Consider the following 17,871-nt stretch of genomic DNA (forward strand, 5'->3'; position numbering starts at 1 on the left):
CTGCCCCTCTCTTGGCCCCCAGACATGGCTCATTCCTGTGCTCCCCCCTGTGATGCCTTCTGTGCCCCTCTCCCTGGGGAGACTCCATTTATCCTTCAGAGTTTGTTTCAAGGGCTGCCTCCTAAGGCTTTCCCAGTGTGTTCCTCTCTCACCGACTCTTCCCTAGACTCTTGGATTTACCGTCCGGATAATTTATTTTGGCACCTAAGTATCTAAGGCCTCTTGTGGTTATTCAGCTATTTTGTGTACGACCTGTTTCCAGCGAGACTCTGGGCTCCTGGGAGGCAGGAAGCATGGTGGGCATGTTTTTGCAGCTCCTTTAATGTCTGATGCATTGCTTGGCATACAGTAGATGCTTAATCCTGACAGAAGGGAGGGAGAGAGGTGACGAATGAGCTGGAACAGCAGAAGTTTGTCATTTCTGATGACCTCTCTAGGATGTGCCCCTGCTCCCAGTCCCAGACCCTGGGTAGAAGCATGGAAGTAATTATCTCCAGTGTTTTATGTTTGGCCAGAGAGGTTGAGAATTTTGCTGAAGGCCACACAGTGAGTTGACAGGATAGGCTGGAAATTAACCCAGGTGTTCTAGTCTCAGGTAGCAGCTCCAGGTACCTACTTGCCTATGACAACCTTTCTTGGAGTCTCCCTTCTGCCCATCAGCATGTGGGCATGCGCGTGCGTGCATATATGTGCATGTGTCTGCGTGCACGTGTTTGTGTGTGCAGTGTGTGGGGGCGTGCAGTGTATGCATGTGTCTGGAAGGAAGCAGCGTAGCCAACAGTTGTCCAGGAGAAGGCTGCCAAGTCCACAGAGTAATTGTAGAGCACGTGTGACTTTGCGTGTGGCTGGGTGTCTGGGTACGCATTGTGGGGCCTTGGCGATCACCCTCTGACATCGGCCAGCATCGTTGTGCTGCTGGCCATGGCCTGCCGAGCTGACATGGCAGCACAGGACAGGATGGGTCTCGAGGTCCTAGCAGCAGGTGGGCAGGACCTACAGCATGGACTTCCCACCAGCCTGTGGCCCTGGGATTTGAGACCCAGAGCTGGAATTTTGGGTGGTGGCTGCCCCTAAACTGCCTTCCCTCATGGACTGTCTGGGGGAGGATCCTCCCCAGGAGCCCGAGCTTCCTGCACCACTGTGGGCCCCCACCACCTGCCCAGCCCCAGCTTGCTACTCCTGCTGCTCCTTTCCCCGTGGCCCCCTGCTAGGGAGGACGGGGCCGAGGGGCTCAGGGATGAGCCTTGGCTGCTTCTTACTCCATCCTGCCCTCCAGCCCGAGGAGCTGACCAACGCCCTAGAAATTAGCAACATCGTCTTCACCAGCCTCTTTGCCCTGGAGATGCTGCTGAAGCTGCTGGTGTACGGTCCCTTTGGCTACATCAAGAACCCCTACAATATCTTCGATGGCGTCATTGTTGTCATCAGGTATAGCTGCCCCTCCACCGCCTCTCATCTGAAGAATGCCCGTTGGTGGGGTGGAGGAGAGCTTGGGAGCAAAGCCACACAGCCTATTCCTCTGCAGTAGAGGGCCCCCCTGACCCACAGGCCCTGCCACTCCCTCAGTGGAGGGTGATCCACTCCAGCCTCTCTCAGCTCTACCTCGCTCAGGCTGAACTTGGCCTTGCATCTCCGTTGGCCGGACCCCTGTGCAGTGTCCTCTGTCCTCTCTCTGCTTCTTGCCCTTGACCCCATGCAGGCCTGGGGTGAGTGAGGATTGGGGATCAGACTTTGCAGAGGAGGTGCAGGAGGTGTGAGGCCCGGCAGCTGTCCCTGCTTGCAAACCATCTCAGACACCCGCAACTTACTTTAGGGTTTCCAAGACCCTAGGAAAGTGCTCCGTGCCCCTAGGCCTGGGGCCAGGAGAGCTGCTTTATTGCTTTCTGGAATTGGCTTTAGATTTCATTAGAAGAGAACAAAGCAGATATTCCATAACTGGATGCCGTTGCGCTGGCCAGGATTTGGGAGTGGGCTCTCCGCTGCCAGGATGTGATTTCAGGCCTTGGAGGGTGGAGAGGGCTGGAGCTGTCTCCTACATCCATCTCAGGGGCTCCTGTCTGGAGGCCCAGGGACCCACCTGTGCCCTACTTCCTCATGCTGTGCTGGCTCTTCTGGGCCCCCAGGGGCAGCCAGGCCCTCTCAAAGGCAGGGATAGGGGAGGGTGAGCACGCAGGGGCTCAGGCTCCCTGCCCTCCTTGCAGCGTGTGGGAGATCGTGGGCCAGCAGGGGGGTGGCCTGTCGGTGCTGCGGACCTTCCGCCTGATGCGGGTGCTGAAGCTGGTGCGCTTCCTGCCGGCACTGCAGCGGCAGCTCGTGGTGCTCATGAAGACCATGGACAACGTGGCCACCTTCTGCATGCTACTCATGCTCTTCATCTTCATCTTCAGGTGAGGGCAGGTGCGGCATCCGTGCCAGTTGGGAGGAGGGCCTGAGGGGCAAAGGGGTGCTGCTGCCCTGACCCCCATCTTGTGGTTCCTTGTGTCTTCAGCATCCTGGGCATGCATCTCTTTGGCTGCAAATTTGCATCTGAGCGGGACGGGGACACGCTGCCGGACCGGAAGAATTTTGACTCCTTGCTCTGGGCCATTGTCACCGTCTTTCAGGTGCCAGGGTAACCAGGCAGGGGTGTATGGGGGTGGGGGAGGTGCCCGGGTAAAAGCCCTGACTCCTGGCCTCTGCCCGCAGATCCTGACCCAGGAGGACTGGAACAAGGTGCTCTACAATGGAATGGCCTCCACGTCATCCTGGGCCGCTCTTTATTTCATTGCCCTCATGACCTTTGGCAACTATGTGCTCTTTAATCTGCTTGTCGCCATTCTGGTGGAGGGCTTCCAGGCGGAGGTAACCCCCTGCCCTCAGCAGTCAGCTGTGGTGGGCTGGGAGGTCTCGAAAAAAATGCCCGTCAGGCTGGTGGTGGAGGTGGGGGCTGTCTAGGGCAGAAGGCTCCAGGTCTCAGGCAGCCCCTCAGCCCTGGGGAGAGGGAGGTTGTGGGGGCTCCCTGGGGCCAAGATTAGCTGCCGAGTGGGTTTCGGCATCAAAGTTGGCTAGACCCTTCCCCAGGGAGCTGGAGAGGTTGGTACAAAATGCAGCTGGATCCCGGACACAGGTGCTCTCAGGGACATCGGGAGGGGACCCATCTGAGCCGAGGGGTGGGGGAAGCATGTGTGCAAATCATCTGAGCTCCAGCTGAGCTGATGAGGATGCCACCAGGGCCTGGGCAGGGCTAAGCTGCCCAGGGTGAGAAATGAGCCCAATTAGCTGCAGGCATGGCAGAGATGAGCGTCCTATTTCCAGCCCAGGCTCCATCACCTTCGTCACAGGCAGCGTCATCAATTAATATTGATTCGCATTGATCCTGCCCCTGCTGTGCCTGGGCTCAGCTTCTGCCTGATGAGTGGTGCCCCGTTCCTCTCTCTCGGCTCGGCCCCTCACCCCGCCGAGCTCCAGACGGGCCCAGCCTCCAGGCATCTTTCACAGGCAGGTTGACCCAACCTAGAAATGCTCCAGGTTGGGCGTAGAGAAACTCTTGGTCCAGTTCTCTCTGGGTGACCCGGATGGAAACTCCCGCTGCGGCCTGGTCTATAAATACTCAGCACACGGTGGAAAAACAAAAATCTATTTTCCAACTCTTTCCCAGCCTTGCGAGGGAGGGCTGTTCCCCGTAGGCCAGCTGGGCTGGTGGGGTGCGAGTGCATCTGTCCCATACCGGCCTTCCCCTGCTGTCAGCCGCGCAGTCTGTAGTGATCCGTGATGGGGTTTCCTCCCGCAGGGTGGCAGCGAAGGCTGCAATGGGGGAGGCAGGCCCTGCCTTTGGGGATGGCTGGCCCTCTGGTGCACAGGGGATGAGGCACTTATTTGGGGGTTCCCTGGGCCCTGAAAAGTTAAAGGATGCCATCATTCTTTCATAAGAGCCAGAGTGTCCGTGGATACCCACCACTCTCAGCTTGTGGGAAGAGGAGCTGAGTGGGGATGGGAGTCCTGCAGCCCCTTCCAAACCGTCGTTGTTCCTGACGGTTCAGATGTCCTCAGAGAAATTCCTTTGAAATTCCAAGGAAGGAAATGGAAGAGACCCCAGCCTATCCCTCTCCCCTCTGCTGGCCCTGGCTGGCCATTTGGGAACAGACAGCCCCCTTCCCGCCGCCGCCCCTTTCCGCAAACACTTTGTTAAATCCAGTGCTGCCAGCCGGCCTGGTTGCTAGGCAGCAGTGAAGTCTGCTGCTGGGAAGGAAGGCAGGTCACTCTGGCCCTGCTGGGGGCCTGTGGCTGCCCCAGCCTGATGGGGGCGGTTAGGGCCCCGGGCCACAGCCTCCTCCACTGGCAGAGCACAAGTGTCTGTAGAGGAGGGTCCCACTCAGCACTTGGTGCTTCAGGTCTGGGGTGGGATGGAGAACAGATTTCCAGATCAATCCTGGTCCAGGGCGGGGAGGCAGTGGCATGGCCCTGGAGTGCCCTCACCAGCTGCCCCCTGTCCTGCGTGTGAAAGCCAACACCTGGGTGGTGGGGGAGGGCCAGTCACTCAATGACAGTGACCTGGACTCTTCCAGAAGCACCTGCCCTCTCTTGTACAAGTTTCAGGGGGTTGCACATGTAGCTTTGGGGGAGCTCCACAATCTGGCAGGAGAGGCTGCTTTTTAACTCTCGTGATGTCCGGCTTTTTTACCAACGAGGCAAGCCACCTCAGGAGAGGAAGTGGCGGCCCCCATTTTGTTGGGCCTCACTAGCAGGAGGGCTCAAGGGTAGCCCCTGGCTGGCCTTGCCACCCTGCCAAGAGGTAAGAGGGAGGAGGCCCAGGGGACTGACTGGTTCAGCTGTTGGTTTCCTGACTTGCGGGGAGCAGTGCCCTGAATCCCTGTATATTTATCATCCACACACTTAATTAAATGAACAGGCGGCAAGCCCTGTGTGAGGCCATTAATTGATATTAAACAACATCATAGCTGTCATCCCAGTGTTACTTGTCATATCCCATCCCAGTCGGAGCAGCTGGCCCTGGTCTGTTTTGGAGGGACCAGGCCGAGTGGGTGGGCCTGGGGAGGCCTGTTCCAGTTCCCAGCCTTCAGCCTCCTCCCAGCTTTTGGCTCCATCCTGTCCTCCTTCCCACCCTCCCTATCCACTCCCCTCAAGCCCCCTGTCAGTGTTGGGCCAGTGAAAGGTGAGCTGGAGACTCAGGTGTAAGGCCCAGATGGACCCCTACTCTCTGCATGCCTTGGGGCAGTGCTCTTAGCTTCTCCAAACCTCAGGTACCTCTTCTCAGATGGCACCGGTGCTTCCTTCCCAGCTTGCGAGAGGCGAGCCGGTATTAATAAGGCAGTTTCGGGAGGGCTGGCACTCCTCCAGTGAATGGTAGCTGTGTTCTAGGATTATCGGGGGGTTCAGTCTCCTCCCCTGCCCTTTTGCCCATCTTCATGGCCTCTGCCCTCCACCCTTCAGATTCATTCTGGCCTGAGGGCCTGTGGTTGAATTCTGGAAGGCCGTTATGTTCCCTTTCTCCTGTGCCCCTCCCCCCAGTGTCTCGTCCCTCTCCCACCCCTGCCCGGTTTGCACTATCCTTTTCTTCATCCTCTTTCGACACTGCTGATGTCTGAAAGCCCGAGCGCCTGTGACCAGCGCCCGTCCCCTGCCTCCCCGTCTCCCTGTAGGAAATCAGCAAACGGGAAGATGCGAGTGGACAGTTAAGCTGTATTCAGCTGCCTGTCGACTCCCAGGGGGTAGGTACGCAATCATGAGTCGGCATGCCTCCCCTCTCCGTGCCCTGTGTCCCCTCCACCCTGCCTCTGCGTCTCTGTGCTCGTGTTCACGCTCAGCTGCTGTGCAACTGTGGTAGCTGTGGTGGTCATTGGTGTTGTGAGGTTTGCTTCGATTTTAAGTCCCTTCCCCCACCCCCCACCCAGGACATTGAGAGGAAGAGCCTCCTTACCTCTGGGCCCATCAGCCTGCAAAGGGCACAGTTCCTGTCCCCCGCTGGACCAGTGGAGGGGTGGGAGAAGGAAGGGACTTAGAATCCTCTGTGTGCACGTGTGTGGGACACCGCGTGTGCGTGTCTACACTGAGGTCCCTGAGGAGTCCGAGTCATCAGGCTTCAGTGGACTCAGGTTCCATGGCCGCAGACCGTGCTCCACCATCTCTCTCCCCTCCCCCTTGCCCTGAGCCCCTATTGGAGACCCCACAAGCTGCCTCAGCTCAGGACAAGTCTTTGGAGGATGTGAGGGTGGAGATGCCTCTTGCCAGAATGTACCAGACTTTTGGTCCACTTCCAAGTCTCTGGCCCCTTGACCACCTGGGAGGTCCAGCAGGTATCCGGGGCGGGGGGTGGGGGCACGTTCCTCCTCTGGCTCCCATGCCATAGCCTGTGCTCTGCCGTTCCCTACACTGGCACTGGAATTTCGGGCCGAAGCCAGGATTCCTGCAGGACCCCATGGTGCTGTGCATCCCGAGCAGCCCCCTGGAGATCCTGCGAGATAATTAAAGGCCTCGTTAGGGATGTAAACTGAGTTAATGAAAATGATCCCCTGAGATGCCAATTACGCAATATTTATGTCCTTATCAAAAGTAGCAATCAAGTATTTCTTAATAACTTCTTAAGGAGAAGTGTGTAATTACTGAGGAACCTACTGACCTGCTAAGAAGGAAAAAGTACCCCTGAGACAGGGACAGAGGTACAAATGGGGACAGGGGAAGGGGCGGGGTCTTGGGGAAGACGAGAGGAAGAAGCAAAGGGCCTGAAATGTCCTCCTTGGGCTGAGCTGCTCTGTCTGGGGTCTTTCAATCACCTTCTGGGGCCCTCAGGTCTGAGGCTCAGAGGAGGGCAGCCATGGAAGGAAAGCGGAGGGTACAAGTGGCCTTTGGGATTCAGGCTATAGTGACCATTTCACTTAGGTCCCCAGCTCCCTCTGGCCTATGCCACCCACCTGCCCAGCTCACTCTCCCTTCTCCCCTCAGCCCTTCCTGGAGCCAGTCCCAGCCAGGCTGGTTGTGATGTGGGCTCTGGGGTTAGCTGTGGCCTTCTCTGAGGTGTGGCTGGTGGGAGTCAGAGGTGTTGGGGGCCCTGGGAGGGCTCTGGGCCCCACGCCTGGGTGGTCTGGCCTGCGCCAGTGCATGCCTCGTGCCGTGGTTGCTGGTTCCCATAGCCTCTATGTGGTGTGTGCGTGTGGAGACAGGGAAACCTCCATCCATCCCACTAACCCTTGCGCGGCGGGGTCCCTGATGGCCTTTGCTCCCCCACCCTAGGGAGATGCCACCAAGTCCGAATCGGAGCCAGATTTCTTCTCACCCAGCCTGGAGGGCAATGGGGACAGGAAGAAGCGCTTGGCCTGTGAGTATCTATCCTGGGGGTGCGGCTCCTGTCCCTGGCCCAGCCTCTAGTAGACTCGGGGTCTCTCCCTCTCTCCCCCCAGCAGTGGTGTCCCTGGGAGAGCACCCAGAGCTGCGGAGGAACCTGCTGCCACCTCTTATCATCCACACGGCGGCCACACCCATGTCGCTCCCCAAGAGTTCCAGCACTGGCCTGGCCGAGGTGCTGGGCCCCGCCTCCCGCCGCACCAGCAGCAGCGGGTCTGCTGAGCCAGGGGCAGCCCATGAGATGAAGTCACCGGTATGGGGTGCATGTGGGTGTCGGACAGTGGGAGATGTACAGATGTCAGGAGGAAAGAGAGGATGGAAATGGACAAGCCCTAGGAGACAGCCTAGCCATAGCCTGGACAAGCCCCTGGGCAGTCAGCAGGGCTAGTAGCACAGCCAGGTGGAGAGCCCTGGGGTTGGGGGCAGAAGAGCCGTGTTCTAATCCTACTCCAAGGTTTCTTAACTCAGTGGCCTTGTGTGAAACTCAGCCTCTGTGTTGCATATTGGAAGGGAGGGGGCCCTTATCTTCTTAATACTTCATCTTAATAATAGCAAACCCCATGCAGTTAGTGATACTGTACGAGGCACTATTCTAGAAGCACTGCTCAGAAATGTTCTAATGCACTGAATCCTCATCACAGCCCTGTGATGGGAATAAGGTAGGCATCCCCTGTGATGGGGATAAGGTGGGTATCATCCTTATCCCCATTTTAGAAATGGGGTCCTGAGTCTTAGATTGCCAAACTGATTTGTGGGAGGCTTTTCAGTGAGCAGGTGACAGAGCCAGCAGTTTAATCCAGGAGCCAACGTCAGGGCCCATGCCCCTGCCATCATTTTATACAGCTAGTCAACTAAATGAGGAATAGGTACTAGTGTCATGTCTCTTATACAGACAAGGAACTGAGGCACAGAGAGGTTTGGTAACTTGCCCAGGGTCATACAGCTGGTTGGAGTAAGTGATCTGAACCCAGGTGTCTGGTCCAGGGCTCCTGCTCACACTTTCATACCTGATGTGATGCTGGGGAGCCTCGCAGGAGACAGGGTGCATGTGAGGGGGTGCAGGACTGTGCGGTCTCAGTTGCGACCACCCTCTTCTTGGCTCGCCCCCCAGCCGAGTGCCCGCAGCACTCCGCACAGCCCCTGGAGTGCAGCAAGCAGCTGGACCAGCAGGCGCTCCAGCCGGAACAGCCTGGGCCGAGCCCCCAGCCTGAAGCGGAGGAGCCCGAGTGGGGAGCGGCGGTCCCTGTTGTCCGGCGAGGGTCGGGAGAGCCAGGATGAGGAGGAGAGCTCTGAAGAGGAGCGAGCCAGCCCAGCGGGCAGCGACCGGCGCCGTGGAGGCTCCCTGGAGCGGGAGGCCAAGAGCTCCTTCGACCTGCCGGACACGCTGCAAGTGCCCGGACTGCACCGCACGGCCAGTGGCCGCAGCTCAGCCTCTGAGCACCAGGACTGCAACGGCAAGTCGGCCTCGGGGCGCCTGGCCCGGGCCCTGCGGCCCGACGACCCCCCACTGGATGGGGATGATGGCGATGACGAGGGCAACCTGGTGAGGCCCCTGCGGGCACAGTGACCAATCACCCCTGACCCCGAGCGAGCCGAGCTGTGCCTGACCTGGCACCGGGCTGGACAACCCCTTCCCAGTTCTGTGGGGTTCAGGGAGTTGCCATCATGCCCCAGGGATCTCAAGGGGGTGCCAGCCCTGTAGCTGAGCTCCAAATGCCCTTTCCTCCTGATGCCCGTCCCCTGAGCCCCTGATCCTCGTCATCCGTGGGGCTGCAGGGCTGCGGCTCTGCGGTCCTTAGTGGATATGGATGGTTTCGGGCAGATGTGTATGAATCTTTCATGGGCCTCCCCCTATGACTCAGAAATACCCATCACTCATCTCTCCAAACTGATCCCCTCCCCGTCCCCCTCTGTCATCTTGACCTCATTACAAGCCTTGATCACACCCACCATTACCCAGTCACCCCTCCCCCGGGCTCCGCACACCACCCCCTTTAGCCCTGGCAGTTGGTCACAGGGACCTAGGCTCCTGGGGTTAGCATGTGAGGAGGAAGGGCCAGGGTCTCCCGGTTCTGGGTGTCTTGGAACTGTGATGGGGACAATGTTTGATAATTGATATGGCTTCCAAGCCCAGTCAGGAGGGTGGGAGGGACTGGGCAGGAGACAGAGAGGTAAGAGCAGAGAGCCTGGGGCACCTGGGTGGCTCAGCCAGTTAAGCATCTTGCCTTTGGCTCAGGTCATGATCCTTGGGTTCTGGTATCAAGTCCCCACATCAGGCTCCCTGCTCAGCAGAGAGCTTGCTTCTTCCCCCTCTCTCTGCTCTCTCTTTCTCTCTCACTTGTGCACTCTCTCTCAAATAAATAAAATCTAAAAAAAAAAAAAAAAGCTGAGAGCATGGAAGATGGGGTACAGGGGAAGAGGGAGGAGATGAACAAAGTGAGGGATACTTGGGGCAGGAGGGAGCATAGGGGGAGATGAGGGTCTCAGGAATAAAGAGAAGCCTGGCAGAGGGCTGAGCCAAGTGGAAGGGGCTGGACAGGCTGTGAGGACCATGGAGCTGCTGACGAGGGGCAGGCAGGTTCAGGGAACTGAGGGACCTGGCCCTGCACACCAGTCCCGTGATGTTTCTACAGAGCAGAGGGGAGCGGATAAGAGTGTGGATCCGAGCCCGGCTGCCTGCCTGCTGCCGCGAGCGTGATTCCTGGTCTGCGTACATCTTCCCTCCTCAGTCCAGGTGAGCAGGGGTCCCTGACCTCGCCTCCATGACACCATCCCGGGGATGCTACAATTGTCCCCTGGCGTAGGGGCATGTGAGAGAGGGGCCCCAGGCGGCAAGGGCCCAGGAGGGGTAGGGGCTACGGGGCCGGGACTCTCACTACTGCCCTGCTTGCCTCCTGCCCAGCCTTTACTTGTCTTCGAGCAGGTTCCGCCTCTTATGTCACCGAATCATCACCCACAAGATGTTTGACCATGTGGTCCTTGTCATCATCTTCCTCAACTGCATCACCATCGCCATGGAGCGTCCCAAGATCGACCCCCACAGTGCTGTGAGTCACCAAAGACTAAACTTGGTGGCTGTTGAGTGCCTGCTCAGTGCCAGCCCCCTCCTGGGTTAGCACTTATAGGGCCAGCAAGCCGGGCGAGGAGGCCCAGAGAGACATGGAGGGAGGGAACCAGGAACTTCCTTTAGGCCTCCCTGGCACCTGGCACCCTGAGCTGCCTCCTGTGACCCTCCCCAGCCTCTGCCTCCATTTCCCTTCTGTGATATAGCAGCCCAGCAAAGCCCAGCTGGGGGAGTGGGCCCTGCTCCTTACCTGGGTAAAAAGTGAGCCCTGTTGCATCCCAGCTATTTGCAGACAGCACATTCTTAGGAGCCTAAGACCTGTGGGGCCCAGGTGTGTTTTCGCGAGTGTTGGGGTGATACGAACTGCAAGAGTGGCCCCGGCTGGGCTAAGTGGTCTTGCTTCCCCTGCTCCCTGCAAAGGGTCTGGGTTTTGCCCATGACCTCTGCGCTGATGGAGGAGATGCCCTGCCCAGTCTACACCACGGACAATGTAGAGTGGGGGAGAGGGAGCTGCCCTTTGCTCCTCTTGGTTCTGCTGGGTCACAGACAAGTAGGTTTTTAGGGGCGTGAGTGGGGACATTGGTCACTTCTGCTTGGTTGTGAACCTGTTAGTCTGTCTTAGAAGGAGAGGAAGAGCCAGAGGCCTGAGTATCTGGACATGCTCCCCAGGGTCCAACCTCTCTGAAATGGGCCCAACTGGTTTTGGCAGCTGTCTCTCCCAAGCCGGGCACCATAGTTCCTACTCCAGGCAATGTTTGCCCCACATAGCATCTTGCCTCACTTGCCTGGAATGGCCCCCCACCCCTCCTCACTGCCCCCACACTGCTGTTCAGGTTTCAGTGCTCCTAGATTTCTATTCTTCAGTAGAGTGGGCTCCAGCCAGGCCAGGGTGAGGGGATGGAGGAACCCTTTTGAATGGAAGGCCAGCCTAGGATTAGGTGGGTGAGGGGATCCCCACCTCCAGGGCTTGTGTGGGGTAGAGGAAGGGTGGCTGGTCACATTGCCCCCCCACCCTGTGTCAGCCATCTGCCTGAGGCCTTGCCTCAGGGCCCCCCACCACTGTCACCATATCTTTTCCCCAGTCTTTCCCTCAGTTCCTCACTTTTTTTAAAAAGATTTTTTAAAAATTTATTTATTCATGAGAGACACAAAGAGAGAGAGAGAGAGAGAGGCAGAGACACAGGCAGAGGGAGAAGCAGGCTCCATGCAGGGAGCCCGACATGGGACTCCATCCTGGGTCTCCCAGATCACACCCTGCGCCAAAGGCAGGTGCTAAACCACTGAGCCACCCATGTGCCTGCTTCTCTCTCTCCCTTCCTCTGTTTCTCTCTCTGACACACTCTGTCTGTTGCCTCTCCAGACCTCTCCACCCGCTCTCTTGGCCACCGAGGGATGGGCCCAGTCTACAGACATCAGGGGACTGGGTCACCTCCTTTCCTGCCCCGCCCCAACCCATAACTATGGTGCCAGCAGGGGATGCAGAGCCTGGACTCAGGCTCGTCGTGTGCCCTGTGGCTGCATTTCTGGGCCACACAGCAGGACAGCAAGTGCTGGCAGAAGGGCAGAGAGTAGGATGAGGGGATCAGGGATCAAGGTAAACCCTGCTCCAGTTTCGAGAAGGGAATCAGGAGAGGGCCTGAGATATGGGACTCAGATGACAGCACTGTTGGGGGGACGTTTCTCCTTCCAGGCCATGCGGGGGGCGGGAGGCAGTGCTGTTCAGGAGCAAGGGTGAGACTGTCCACAGATCTGCAAGTGAGTCAGGGGGCCTGGGTGCTGGCTGTGTGTGTGTGTGTGTGTGTGTGTGTGTGTGTGAGAGAGAGAGAGAGAGAGGAGAGAGAGAGAGAGAGAGAGAGAGAGAGAGAGGTCTGAGGAGAGGAGATTGTCTGCCTTTTTGGGGAAGGTGGGGGTCATTTTGCTGAGTCAAATGTTGGAGGTGGTTTCTAGCTTCTGTGTGCAGAGCAGCCCTGGCCCATGAAAGGGGGTCCTAGTGGGTGATACCTGCCTGCTGTCTCTTGCAGGAGCGCATCTTCCTGACCCTCTCCAATTACATCTTTACCGCAGTCTTTCTGGCAGAGATGACTGTGAAGGTGATTGGGGGGTTGGTGTTGCTTTGGGGATCTCTGGTTCCTGGAGGGTGGTGGCTGGAGAGATTGACCCCTGTTGGAAGAAAGGGCTGGGGACCGCAGGGAGGCGGCGGCGACAGTGATGCAGCGGGCGTCCCCAGGTGGTAGCGCTGGGCTGGTGCTTCGGGGAGCAGGCGTACCTGCGTAGCAGCTGGAACGTTCTCGACGGGCTGCTGGTGCTCATCTCCATCATCGACATCCTGGTGTCCATGGTCTCCGACAGCGGCACCAAGATCCTGGGCATGTTGAGGGTGCTGCGGCTGCTACGGACCCTGCGCCCACTCAGGTGTGCCCCAGCTGAGTGTCATCCTCAGAGGCGCCCCCAACAAGCCCACAGTGGAGTGCAAGCCCCACGAGCCCCTGGGTCCTGCCTGTGACCCCCCACAGGGAACCCTGGCATCACTTGGCTTAAACCATGGCCCCAGAATTTCCCTCCTTGGGCACATCCCCTCCACCACATGCCCCTGACCTTGGGCAGGCCACCACATAAGAGGCCACAGGCAGGGCCCCCATATTCTTCAGTGGGAGCTCTCCCTTGAGTGGTACCGTTGGGGGTGACAGTCCTCCCTGATGAGATAACAGACTCCTTTACCCATCTTTGCACACCTCTTAGGGACCACCCACCAGGTAACATTCCTAGCAGGGAATCTACTCTCTCAGGGGACCCTCCCTCAATCACCCCTCACGCCTCCCTACTCATGTCACAGATGACAATACTGACTAGTGACACCTCCCTGGCTGGGGGGCCTGGTGTCACCTCCTGCCTCCTTCCTCTCCTTGCCTGCACCCTATATGTCCCCTCCAAGTTGACCTCCCTGTCCCCACAACACATTGCATCCCAGGGTTCTACTTCCCTTGAGTGGAGTCCTCACCCTAGCTCTATCAGGTCATAGTTTGACATTTGGGAGGGGAGGGGAAGGTGGGGGAGGTGGGAGTGTCTGCATCCTGTTTTGAAAGATTAGGGGTCACAGTCCCCATGTCAGTCAGTGATCCCATGTAAGAAGTGCTCTGCACGTGGAGCCCAGAAAGCCAGAGTCCAGGGTGGGGACCAGAGAGCCGGATGGGGGGCCAGAGCCAGCAGGGCAAGGAACAAGGGAGCTTCTGAGCTGAGGGGCCCCCTCTTGTTTTGCTCCCTCCCTCCCTAGGGTCATTAGCCGAGCCCAGGGGCTGAAGCTGGTAGTGGAAACGCTGATGTCCTCACTGAAGCCCATCGGCAACATCGTGGTCATCTGTTGTGCCTTCTTCATCATATTTGGCATCCTGGGGGTGCAGGTTTGTGGGGATCTGGGGGCCCCGTGTTGGTGGAAACCCGGGGAGTGGCGTCCCTTTTGGCCCTTAGATACTGAGGCTTGAGCTGCTGCGGCTGTAGTTTTTATTCCAGAAAGGAATAAACAGGGACACCTCCCTCGAGGCCCTAGGCCTCAGGCCCTTTTGCCTCCTGGGCGTTTTGCAGAAAGCTAGGAGCCTAGAAGAGGTCCCCAAAGGGGCCGAGGGCCTCTGAGAGGCTGCTGACCTGCGGCAGCTGCAGACTGCTGTTCCTGCCTGCTCACACCCTGCACTCTGGAGTGCAGACGCTGCCCTGGCCCAGGCTGCCCCGGAATCCCCTCCCCTCCTTCCCTGCCTGAGCTGAGTGGGCCCCAGGCCAGGCCGGGGGATCCAAGGCCCAGACAGCTGGGCCAGGTTAGCAGCGGCGAGCTGGCAGGCAGGAGGGTGCAGACCCCAGACGAGGCAGGAAGTGGGGGCTGCTCAGGAAACTGGGCCTCTGGCCCAGGGAAGAAAAAAAGATCAGGAGCTGCCTGCAGGATTTAGCAGGCGCCCCCAGGAGCCGGGGAGCCCCTTCAGCCCAGCCTTCCAGAACCCTCTGGCTCCAGCTGTTTCAGCTTCAGAGTAGACAGCCGGCTGTCTGGGCAGCGGCAACAGGGGAACTCCTGGGTGGCTACTGCCCCTCCCGCGTCCCTTGGCTTCCTGGAGTGTCCTCTTTGCCCTGGGGAGAGGGCTGTTCCCAGTTTCCTAGAATTCTCTAGCCCCAGGGACCAGGCTGGGGTACTTTTTCCAAAGCTGTGTGGTGCCTCTTGGCACGCCCAGGGCCCCTTCCCCTTCTCTCACTTCTAGCCAGCTTGGATGAGCAGAGGGAACCATTGGGAGCCCAGTCCTGGGCTTTTCCATGGACTTAGGTCCATCCTCAGAGGTTTACCCAGGGCTCCTGGTACTCCTGATCCTCCCACACCTTCCCCATCTATGGTCATAGCCTGGTCTGTTCTGGAATGAGGGTGAGCTTTCTAAAAGTCAGAAATACCTGAGTTCAAGCCCCCTTTCTGCCACCTACTGGTTATTCAACCTTAGTGAGTGAATTTGCTCCTGTAAAGTGGAGTTGAGAATACCTAGCCTGCCCCCACCATTAAACCAGGACACCTGGCCTCTTCCCCAGAGCGTCTAATACAGTGGGTCTAGCGTGGGCCTGAGAATTTGCATTTCTAGCATGTTCCCAGATGATGCCAATGCTCCTGGTCTAGGGACCACACTTGGAGAACCAGTGGCCTTACCCTTGGTTGAAAATCAATGGCCCTTCCCCTCCCTCTGTCCTTCCCCAGCACCTGCCCTGCTGACCTTTCCTCCTTCCCTAGGGTCCCTGCTCCCGGGAGCCCAGAGGAAGGAGTATTTGCAGGGGTGGTACCTGTTAGCATTCCCCTGACTGGACGGCGCACCCTGTTCTCACCCAGAGGTGTGCCTGGAGCTCTTAGGCCCCAGGGCTTGTGTGGGAGTGGTGGGGCTGACGAGTTCAGGGCTCCCTGCGGCCGCAGCTCACTTGCTCCATCTCTGCACACGTGTGTGTCTAGCTCTTCAAAGGGAAGTTCTTCGTGTGCCAGGGCGAGGACACCAGGAACATCACCAACAAGTCTGACTGCGCCGAGGCCAGTTACCGGTGGGTCCGGCACAAGTACAATTTTGACAACCTCGGCCAGGTGAGCTCCATGCTCCCAGGTGGGGGTGGGGCTGGCGGCAGCAAGAGTCTGGAGAGGACACAAGTCCCTGCATGACGATGCATGCAGGGCAGCTCACTTGCCAGGGCCTCAGCTTCGTCAACGGTGAATGGGCCATCCTGGCATTTCTGTGGAGGGTCGTGTCAGGGCACAATGAGATGATGTGTGTGTCTGCTTAGTGAGGGACAGGGCACATGTATCTTGTCGAGGCAGCGCCTTCTCTTCCTCCATATCTGCCAACGCAGAGCAATGTAGAACACGACATCGTTCACTTGCTTTTGCTAGTTTGTTTCCCAGACCCAGAGTGGTTTTGCTCTCTGGATTTCCAGGACTCGAGTGTTCCTTGCTCCGCTTGGCCGGGGTCAAAGGGCTTGATCATATTCCATGGCTCCTCTGGCTTCACACCAGCCACAGAGCCCTGGGGCAGAGAGCTCTCGTAAGGGCCTGGAGTGTGACTCAGCCCTGAGCTCTGAAAGGCTAGGGTCCCCTGAGCTGCTGTCAGGAGGTGCTCTGGGGACAGGTGGTGGGTGCTTTGGCCACACATCCTAGGTTTCAGATGGTTTCTTCTCCTCCTCTCTCCCAAGGCCCTGATGTCCCTGTTCGTACTGGCCTCCAAGGACGGCTGGGTAGACATCATGTATGACGGGCTGGATGCCGTGGGTGTGGACCAACAGGTAGGGCCGGGGTGGGCACGATCCACCTTTGGATTAGGTCTCTCTAGGCATAACAGGGTACAGGCACTGGACAGGGAGAGGGTGGGGCTAGCTGGCAAAATGCCATCAAACAGGCATCACCCCATATAACAGAGGCTTTGACTTGTAGCCTGAGAGCCAAATCCCGGTGTGTTTTATTGGATTGCCACATGTTTACACTTTTTTGAGTAGTGGCAAACATTTAAAAAAAATGGTGGATTGCATGTGATAATCCAGAACTGGTCCTGCTCAGGATTAGTCGAAGGATCTGGGAACATAGGGCTTGCATTCCTTCAGGGCAGGAGTTACTGGAACAAGGAAGCAGCTGCCCCTTTGGGAGACAATACCTACTCTCCACTTTGCCACAGTTGCTACCCCTCCCTACTGTCTAACACCAAACCCACATTCCTCATTTATATCACCTGCTGGGGCCCTGTAGCTGACTAAGTCTGCAGACCATGTCGGAGGGAACCAGGCTGTGGGGCAGCACCTGAGACAGTTGGGTCTTCTGCCTCCTCGGGCTGATGCCTCCTCCCCTTGTCCTTCCTGGTCCCCACCAGCCCATCATGAACCACAACCCCTGGATGCTGCTGTACTTCATCTCGTTCCTGCTCATTGTGGCCTTCTTTGTCCTGAACATGTTTGTGGGTGTGGTGGTGGAGAACTTTCACAAGTGTCGGCAGCACCAGGAGGAGGAGGAGGCCCGGCGGCGAGAGGAGAAACGTCTGCGGAGACTGGAGAAAAAGAGAAGGAGTAAGGAGAAGCAGATGGCTGGTCGGTAGTCTTTCCACATCTCTCTGAGTCGTGCTTGACCTTGGCCTTGTGACTGCAGGGGACCAGGGGCTGGGGCTGGGGGCAGGGAGAAGATGCTCCCACCCCCCTCCCCACCTCCTTCCCCTAAAAGCATGTCAGCCTTTAGAGCACGCATGAAGCAGACCAGTTCAGCTCCGTGGGGGAGGGGAGCGACCCCACCCCGCGGGGCTCCCCAGGTCTCAGCATCATACTCCTCGGATGATGCCAGGTGGAAGTTGATGCACGACCTCTCCCAGCTGGCCTCTCAGACGAGCTCATGGGATGAGAATCATGCTACTTTGCCACTTGCCGGTGTCCAGAGACCCAGGAACTGGCCCAGGTGCCAGACTCACCTGCTCCCCCCCCCAGGATTGGGGAGCAAGGATCTTGAACCTGTGCCTGCCTAGTGTCCGTAGCTGCTGAGCAAGGGCCTCAGCAGAGTCTACAAATCAACAAGTGGCATGAGAGAACCCCAGACCCAGTCTCTCTCCCTATCTCCAGCAAAAGTCCCTAGCTTCCTGGCTATCTTTTTTTTTTTTTTTTTTTTTTGCCAAGCCGGTGGGGGTGTGGGGGGGAAGATCTCTCAGGGAAGGTATGAAGTTATAGGAATTCTAAGCTCAGGACCCTCTGGCCTTAGCCCCCTCACCTGGGATCTCCAACATCTCATGGCCTTGGTTGGGGGAGGCCCCCCCATCCTAACTTCCTCATGCTCATATGCCAGGGGTGGGCCAAGACTAAGGGAAAAGACACAGATTCCAGGAAGGATGCAAGAGGAGGAACAGGTTTTGTTTCTCCAGGTGTGTCTGCACCTGTCTCCCTGTCTTCAGGATCCCTGTCTGTCTGTCTGGTACTCAGTACTCTCTGAGACTCTCAATCAC

At 58.0% G+C, this 17,871-nt stretch overlaps 1 protein-coding gene across 11 annotated transcripts in view; it reads left to right on the plus strand.

The window, feature by feature from the left end:
* Positions 1–17,871, plus strand: part of CACNA1G (calcium voltage-gated channel subunit alpha1 G) — a 63,402-nt gene that overhangs the window by 28,638 nt on the left and 16,893 nt on the right. For 4 of the 11 annotated variants that reach the window (XM_055320670.1, XM_055320694.1, XM_055320703.1 and 1 more), the window contains exons 10-25: positions 1,277–1,428; positions 2,202–2,387; positions 2,489–2,603; positions 2,686–2,841; positions 5,640–5,708; positions 7,228–7,312; positions 7,398–7,591; positions 8,450–8,881; positions 9,972–10,072; positions 10,262–10,385; positions 12,424–12,492; positions 12,630–12,814; positions 13,674–13,800; positions 15,366–15,491; positions 16,094–16,183; positions 16,762–16,954. In XM_055320670.1, the coding sequence (XP_055176645.1) occupies positions 1,277–1,428; positions 2,202–2,387; positions 2,489–2,603; positions 2,686–2,841; positions 5,640–5,708; positions 7,228–7,312; positions 7,398–7,591; positions 8,450–8,881; positions 9,972–10,072; positions 10,262–10,385; positions 12,424–12,492; positions 12,630–12,814; positions 13,674–13,800; positions 15,366–15,491; positions 16,094–16,183; positions 16,762–16,954 (2,404 nt within the window). Of the gene's footprint in view, positions 1–1,276; positions 1,429–2,201; positions 2,388–2,488; positions 2,604–2,685; positions 2,842–5,639; positions 5,709–7,227; positions 7,313–7,394; positions 7,592–8,449; positions 8,882–9,971; positions 10,073–10,261; positions 10,386–12,423; positions 12,493–12,629; positions 12,815–13,673; positions 13,801–15,365; positions 15,492–16,093; positions 16,184–16,761; positions 16,976–17,871 lie in introns of all 11 variants that reach the window. The other 7 variants (XM_055320675.1, XM_055320718.1, XM_055320733.1 and 4 more) reach the window with 4 other exon arrangements.

Source organism: Nyctereutes procyonoides, unplaced genomic scaffold (assembly GCF_905146905.1).
Source record: "Nyctereutes procyonoides isolate TBG_1078 unplaced genomic scaffold, NYPRO_anot_genome, whole genome shotgun sequence".
In the NCBI taxonomy this organism is placed as follows: domain Eukaryota; kingdom Metazoa; phylum Chordata; class Mammalia; order Carnivora; family Canidae; genus Nyctereutes; species Nyctereutes procyonoides.